The sequence below is a fragment of the Gigantopelta aegis genome, unplaced genomic scaffold (assembly GCF_016097555.1).
Source record: "Gigantopelta aegis isolate Gae_Host unplaced genomic scaffold, Gae_host_genome ctg5177_pilon_pilon, whole genome shotgun sequence".
Classification (NCBI taxonomy): domain Eukaryota; kingdom Metazoa; phylum Mollusca; class Gastropoda; order Neomphalida; family Peltospiridae; genus Gigantopelta; species Gigantopelta aegis.
This window is the reverse complement of record NW_024534265.1, coordinates 10805-19592: the sequence shown is the minus strand read 5'-3', so window position 1 is coordinate 19592 and position 8788 is coordinate 10805. Positions and strand designations below refer to the sequence as shown.

At 32.5% G+C, this 8788-nt stretch overlaps 1 protein-coding gene across 1 annotated transcript; it reads left to right on the top strand.

Moving 5' to 3' along the window:
* The first annotated feature begins 919 nt into the window (after positions 1 to 919).
* Positions 920 to 8138, top strand: LOC121366278 (annexin A4-like). The gene is given in 17 exon segments (XM_041490780.1): positions 920 to 1221; positions 1382 to 1436; positions 3594 to 3684; positions 4016 to 4044; positions 4046 to 4111; positions 4717 to 4834; positions 5227 to 5313; positions 5617 to 5696; positions 5744 to 5800; positions 6127 to 6173; positions 6306 to 6372; positions 6420 to 6495; positions 6760 to 6800; positions 6802 to 6819; positions 7034 to 7120; positions 7122 to 7157; positions 8082 to 8138. Coding segments are annotated over 17 exon segments (1314 nt in total).
* The last annotated feature ends 650 nt before the right edge of the window (positions 8139 to 8788 follow it).

Sequence of the window (8788 nt, the reverse complement as noted above, 5' to 3'; positions counted from 1 at the left end):
TGTGATCACCAGAACATGCAAGGTGTTGTAGTAGATTGTGGCCATTCTTGTCTATCAACCAAGGATCACAGTGTCGAACTTCTATTAAGTATTGGAGAACATGTAGTTGACCCATAGAAGCTGCCCAGTGTAAAGCTGTCCATTTATTCTTAGTTAGTCGCATTGGATCACAGCCATGTTGTTCAATAAGGTATTTAAGTGTCTCAAGACTTCCATACCTGGCTGAATAATGTAAAGGAGTGCTTAAACGGTTGTTCTCGGACTCGGGAATGCAGTGGTAATCACGAATTAAAATACTTGCTATATCTGGCCAATTATTCTTGGCTGACAAATGAAGGAGAGACAAGTCCCATATTGTAAGAACACCGTTAGTGTCCTTAGATTCTGTTTTGACACTTGCTGGATCAGGACACAAATGTAGCAATTCCAGGGACTTTGGTTTGTCGGCATTGTGAAACGCAGTGAGGAGGCAACGCTCCAAAGCTGTCATCGATCACTATAGATCACTGTTATGTTGTAAACATGATGAGATAGCATTTTAATAACAAAAATGATCCAAATAATGATGTCATAGTGATTGGTGTAAATTATTGCATCAGAATTTGATAAACAGAAAGTTTACATCGAGAGGCCCAGAGAAGGTCAAAGTCCGATAAGCAATCGGAATGTCGTTATTACTCGTTAACAAGAGGTTAAATAATTACAAACATGTCCTATCCTCCTTATCCTCCAAGTGGACAATCTTATCCACCACCTCCAGGGCTAAGTGGACAGGTGCCTTATCCACAACATACCCCAGGTTATCCTCATCTGTGAGTTATAATTATAATAAGACATCTAATTATAAAAACAAATGAACAAGATGTTTCCTTTCATCATTTTGTATTGTTTATATAGGAACCATGGGTACCCACTCCTCATGGTGGCATGCCAATGCCAGGAAAGTGGTATGCCACCGCTGGGTGGTGGTATGCCCATGCCAGGAAGTAGCATGCCCCCACCCAGTGGAGGTATGCCCATGCCAATAGGTGGTATGCCCATACCTAGTGGTATGCCAGTGGGAGGAGGTGGTATGCCACCTCCAAGTACTGGTATGCCCATGGCAGGAGGTAGCATGCCTCCACCAAGCATTGGTATGCCCGTGGCAGGAAGTGGCATGCCAACCACCAAGCAGTGGTATGCCACTGTCAGGAGGACATTATCCACCACAACCACTCGGAGGTAAGTATATCAGTAACATTATAGATTAGGGGTTCATTGGTGGGAGAGAGAGAAGGGAAGGAGGATTGTGTGATGTCTTTCCAATTTGAAAGTGGTTTAGGTAGGATGTAATCATGTTGATGTCTAGATATCTACTTTGATATTAATACAATATTTACAGGTGGATATCCTCCTCCTGCCGCTTCTGCTGGTTATCCTCCTGCTCCATTGACAGGGTATGGTGGTCCTCCTCCACTGGACCTACACCTTATCAATCTGGCTCCTCTTACCCAGGGTATCAAGCTACAGATGGACCTGGATATGTTAGTATCATAACAATACACATATTATGCTATAAAGTGAAGGAGTATTTGATTATCATATACCGGGATTTTTAAGGAGGAATTCTTTCATAAATATAGGTTATTTGTGAAAATAAACTTGCCACTTAACACTTAATTAATTTGGTATGTGTATGGTAATAGAACTTATGATAGAATAAATTCACAAGTAGCAAAAGTATTCATATGAGAAACATTGTTATTAATCCTCCAGAATATGTTAGTATACATATGTCTTATGACAAGTCTATTGCTTTTTATAGTAATGTTATTTTAGCACTTAGTAGTCGTGTGTTGCTAATAAAAGCATATACTTTATATGGTAAAGCTTAGATGAAGATTTGTGTAAGTTCGATACTCCTTCACTTGATCATATGCTCCTGAATATGCACGCTAGTATAAATAATGTTGTCATAACATTTCATCAACATCAATGTAAACGCTACACATTTTATTGTTGACTGTGCACATCTTTTTATTGAGCTGTTTATGTGTTTATGTGATTGCTATACAAATCACAAGTCCTAAACTATTATTTGTTGATTCTCTATATACAATACTGACAATAATTCCTATTTTGTCATAGTCTACTCCTCAAGCTAAACCTATTCCCAGTCATACTAGTAGAAATATCCAAGATGTTGTTGATACACAACAGAAAATGGCTGCTATGAGTGTTAATAAAGTGAGTGATCAACATGACTTATACTTGTAACATACACAAATGCCTCATATAATCTAATAATTACATTTATACGAGGTATGCACTCTTAAAATGCTTTCCCAAAGTTCTATACCATATCAGGAAATGGAAAAAGAGGAAAAGATGATATACACAGGACAAATTTACTTTATTTAGTTAGTTAAATTGTTTGTGATTACTTGAATTTAAAATAGGATTTGTTAATGTCACTGTTGACTAAAAAGTTGTAGTAAAACTTTTTAAATTCGTTCATATACAATATAATCAATTATCTTAGTGCTCAGTAATGATTGTGGCTTATATAGAGGATTACCCCTTATAGGATGTGCTTTTGAATTTTTGTAAATATTTGTAGCCACACCTGCAATTATCTTAAAGCCATTTAAGTGTTATATTTATCTGCCCATATCCAATTTTCTACCAGTGTCTAGTTTTTAGATTGTATGTAATAATAATAGTCTTCATTCATTATGAATTGGATCAGGCATAGGGTCAAATACATTGAACATTATTTAAATACAAATACAAATACTCTCAAAACATGAAATACAAATACAAATACTTCTAGCAGGAATGTATTTCAAATACAAGTACAAATACTTTGAAAAGTATTTAAATACTTTCCAAAATACTCCTTTGTACTATCCCAGAACATCCCCATTATTTGTTTTTACATGTAATGAAACTAATTGTTACAAATTATTGATTGCATCTAATAAACACACATTCTTCAAATGTTTTGTCAGTTAGGTGACATCGATCGAGGCGAAAAAATGTTTCCTGCTATGCTGAATAGTCTTTCCATAGAAGCAAAACAATTTTAAAAAGAGTATTTGGAGATTTCACGAAGTATTTCAAATACAAGTACAAATACTTCCTGTTTCAAAATTTCAAAATACAAATACTCAAAAAAAATATTTAAATACAGCTAAATACAAATATTCATGAATTTGACCCCAAGCCTGAATTGGATATGACAATATCATTCATTATATGTATCATTTCCTAAAGAAATAGAGAAGTGATCTTTCACCGGGCTAACACAATAGTCTGGAAATGAGAATATTTCTGAATGCTGACATTGTAAACATTTTAACCAAGCACTATTTAATGGCAAATTTTTTATTTTTCTCTTTCACTAAAGAATGCAATTTAATTTACTATAGAAAGGACTGGAGATATCAACATGACAACACAATTATTAGACCACCTGGCCTGTAATAGTATGCCTCTATTTATGGATAATACAGGATTGTATATGTATATGCACTCCATATGTACTCTCCCTAGCATCCCATAGCAACACAATGTAGTAATAGTAATATACTCTCTATTATATTCTACTCTAGCCACCTGTGACACATGGCACTGTTAAACCTGCTACTAACTTTAGTGCAGAAAATGATGCTGCTGCTCTTCGGAATGCTATGAAAGGATTGGGTATGTAATTTCTATAGTATTTGTAGTAGTTTTGGGAAAATTGTAAGAGTTGAACTAATGAACAAATAGTGGTTACCTTCACAAATTTCTCACTATATAATATGCTTCACTTACTATAAAGTAATTAATTATTGTACTATTGTTATATTATAGGTACCGATACTATTGTTATATATTATAGGTACTGATACTATTGTTATATTATAGGTACTGATACTATTGTTATATTATAGTACTACTATTGTTATATATTATAGGTACTGATACTATTGTTATATTATAGTACTACTATTGTTATATTATAGGTACTGATACTATTGTTATATTATAGGTACTGATGAAAAGGCTATTATTGTTGTGTTTAACTAGACGTTCCAATGAACAGAAACAACAGATTAAATTAAAATTCAAGTCAATGTATGGCAAAGTGAGTGATTTGTAAACTATGAGAAAAAATTTTAAATGTCACCATGTTGAAGGCCAAGAGACCAAGAGAAGAATGTCCTAATATTTACATAATATATATATATATATACTGCTTCATTGTATAAGTCACTTTTATTAATATTATTTACAAGTAGTTTTATTTGAAAACAATTGGGCCTTCAAATGGTATCTGGAATGGTTTTATTAGAGTAATTTTGTGAATTAAGTCATTTATTGACCCACTTCACTCGAATGCTTTACTATATAATGTATGATAGCTATAGTGGACTAACTTTCAATGGAGCAGCTCATTTGTAGAAGTGTATCATGTTGTACTGTCTATTATAATGAGTATAGTTAATTTCAAACTTGGATGATTTCAGGTTTAAGAGTTTATCATGTACATGCCCTCTTATTACGCAACCTCAGATCAAAAGGTTGTGATAACTCCCCCTGGGGCTATGCGAGTACTACATAGGATTAATAATCAAGTTTGGCCTTTGATATTGTTATGTATCTCCTTGAAAATACTGTCTTTTAAAAATAGGATTTGTAATAATTGTTATTAATATTAAATGATATCACAATATACTCTTAATTTTACAGGATCTTATTAAAGAACTTAAGAGTGAGTTAAGTGGTAACTTCAGGGAAGTTATTTTAGGACTAATGATGAATCCAGCTGAATTTGATTCCTACAATCTTCATAAAGGCATTGAGGGTAACAATATATAACTCTATTGTTTGAAACATAATTGTATTATTTGCTTTATTAGCAACTTTCTGTTGTATTTTATTTACACTCAAACAACACTATTATCTATTGCGTAATGTGACACATCATGGATTATTTCCCAAGAGGATTGATTACCAATGGTCAATATCATTGTAATGATAATGTAGAAATGACCATAGTATATTCTAACTGTTTTTGATATTGTGTGTGTGTGTGTGTGTGTGTGTGTGTGGTGAGTATAGGAAACTGACTAGATCCCACTCCTATCTCACAAGATGGCAACTTGTTTGATATGGTCATTATAACCTTGATTATTAACTAGTTATATTATTGTGGTAATGCTATATATTTATTACATTAATCTCTTATTGTTTAGGGTGTTGGGACAGATGAAGATGCACTTATTGAAATATTATGTTCTAGAAGTAATGAGGAAATACAAAAAATTAAAAAACAATACAAAGAAGGTACAGTTACTAATAATACAAATAACTATAATCTGTAAAGATATTGGTATGTACATTAGCACCATACAGATACAGTTCTTATTGTGTAGGTAGATATACATTAATTAAAAGCCTTATTAATTTATGTAGTGTAGGATATACTTTTGGCATGTTTCCTGATAAACTGATCTATATAATTCTCCCTACATTAAGTGATTTGTATATGTCTTTCATTATAGATATTTTAGTAACTATAGTTACAATGTATTGATACAACTATGTGCTATAGATATGTATCTAATGATGCATCTTTTCCTTAAACAGATCATAAAGTGGAACTAGAGAAAGATATTCGAGGTGACACTTCAGGACATTTTCGTAGACTGTTGATATCAATGACAACAGTAAGCATTGATATGTACTTATTTCATATGTTGATGTATTGTAACAGGCTGCTCGAGAACCAGATGGTCCTATTGATAGACAGAAAGCAAGGCAAGATGCACAGGTATATAGTAGAGTACAATACCTAGTATAGTACAATACAGTATACATTATATAGTATATGTATAGTGTAATAATATCTTGGACACCTCCTCATTACTGAGGGAATGTATCTTGTTTAAAGAGAACACCATTTTTAAAGATACTTAAGTTAATTTATATGTAAAGAAGGTTTAACAATACCTGCATTAGATGTCAAGAGGGAGCTGATAATCTAAATACTTATAATTTGTTTTTAACAAACAACATATGGTGACCACACAAAGTGATTATGGAATTTTTTATTTCTATACATTAATACTATTATAATATATATTGTATATGATGTAGGTATTATATCAAGCCGGAGAAGCCAAATGGGGCACAGACGAAGCAAAGTATGTTCTACATAGATAACTGTACATTGATATCATACATATTTATTGATACATTTCTTTCATCTATCGACAATAATTATATTAACAAGTAATAAGGCTTGACTTATTACTGATAATGTCTTCTTCTAATAGATTTAATTCAATTTTGTGTGCAAGAAGTTATGCTCATCTCCGTGTGGTATTTGATGAATACTCCAAAGTCAGTTTTAGTAGACTTTCTTAGAAGATATTCTTTTATTGTTATAGATATCCCGTTATGATATTGAGCAATCTATATCACGAGAAATGTCCGGAGATTTAAAGAATGCCATGATCACTATTGGTGAGTAATGGTGATTAGTGGACATACACATGTATGGCTAATTAAATTGATGTAATTATAATATAATACTATGATGTAATACTATAGTATGAAGTGTCTAGTATTATGTAACATATCCCATAAATTAATGTGCTATGACAACACTAATGTGTAATAACTTAAGTATGTCTTGTTTAAATAGGACATATTTTCATTTTATTGTTATATATAGTCTGCTGTAATGTCTTTATAACTGGATATGCTACATTACTTTATTTTCTTTAGTTAAATGTGTCAGAGATAAATCAGGATACTTTGCAGAGAGGACTTTACAAGTCAATGAAAGTATGTCAATGATATTACGCGATATAAATAATACTAAATGTAATATATTTTAAGTCTTTCATTGATGATGTGAGAAAGGCCTACAGATTAAGTCTTTGTCAACCAGTTAAGCATTTCAAAAATATACCTCTCCTACAAATTAAGTCACAGATATGTAACTAGTAGGGGCTTTTAATAGAATTGTTGACGTGTTTCTCTTGTCTTCTCTTTCTAGGGTTTGGGTACTGATGATAAAACATTGATTCGAGTTATGGTATCTCGTTGTGAAGTGGATATGGTTGAGATCAAATCAGCTTTCGAAAAAAATGCATAGGAAATCTTTGGAATCCTTCATCAAGGTATATACCAAATTACTGCACGCATAAATGATAATGATAAAATTGATAACACTCACTCTTTAAACTCATATTACAAAATATGAGATATTTAATTTTATTATTAATTCCCATAGAGCATAATTACTCTAAAGCTGAATGCTTGGGTTATATTTGAATTACTCTTTGTATGAGCAATGACAAATCACTTATGCTGCCTGCAATTAAGATAACAATGTACAATTTGTACTAGTAACACATTTCTGCCAAATGACACTCGTCCTGAACCCTCTCAATTCTTTTAACTTGTACATCATTTGTTCCGAGACAAATTTCCCAGTAGTAGCTAAAAATCAGCTGTTAGTTCATAGTTCATAACTACATACCCACATGTGTTGGACTAAATGATATACATTTTCTCCATATGGAGGACTGACTCTAATAGCGTTTGTTAGTTTTATCTATGTGTGGTCTGCAGACATAACAATTTGACGGAGTAGTCCTGTTATGACTGCGATTTAAATGTCTAGTCTAGAAGGAAGTGAGATAGGTAATGAAGCTAAGACACTTAAAAATACTAAAGCTCGGTGACATTTCTTGTCATGACAATAAGAAATAGTCATAAGAACAAAAGACGAAATAGTTGTAAATGTATTGGTAATAACAAACATGGTCTAGTTACATTATCATTGTGTAATGTCATGATGTCATGATGGGTCATTATATTAACATAGTTGGTCCAGACTAAACATATGATTTAATAGTCAATATTTAATGTCTGAAATGTAGCTGTGATATTGACTGAAATAGCTGTTAGTCATATTGGAGTGTATGAATACTGATTTTTGCTATCATACTTAAATTTATAACATCTGAGCAGGTAATAGTAATTATCTAATTAATAACGTCAGTGTTACTATGTTATTGAATATACTGTTAATTCCTTAGGGAGATACAAGTGGAGATTACAAGAGAGCACTGCTAGCTTTAGCTGGAGAATATTGACACATTACAATAATGAACACTCATCATAAAATGTATATAGCAGACCTAATATACCTTGTTGTCATATCGACCTGTTTTTGTTTATTGTAAAATGTTAGGTATCTGTTTTTATTGGTGTATAATTTGTTTCTATTGAACTGTTGCCACTTATCTTTGTGCTTTGAAATAAGCCATTAATGTAATTTACCCATTAATGGTACCTGTTAAATGAGTTAATGCGTTATACAATATTGTTTACTGTTCATATTGATACCAAGGTATACTACATCTAGCTAATTCCAAGAAGGAGCCATTGCTTTCATAAATACACTTTCATTATTTATATATAGTATAGCTAAATACAGTTGTTACAGTCACAATACTTAGTATATACATTAGCAGCAATTAACAAGTAGGAGTTACACATTTTTGCGGTTGGTAACGTTTTGTAATAAGCGATGTGAGAAAATTTCCTCACTTCAACTAGAATGAGCTGCTCTAGAGAAGGCAAAGTATTGAGAAAGTATTGTCCAGCTCTGCGTCATGCAATCACGGATCCTGCACAGATTGCCGAGGAGCTGTGCACAGAGGGAATTATACCTGTGGAGATTTCACAAGAACTCAAAGTGCAAGAAGAGAAAAATGGCAGGGAAAGTCCTAGCATAAAGAGA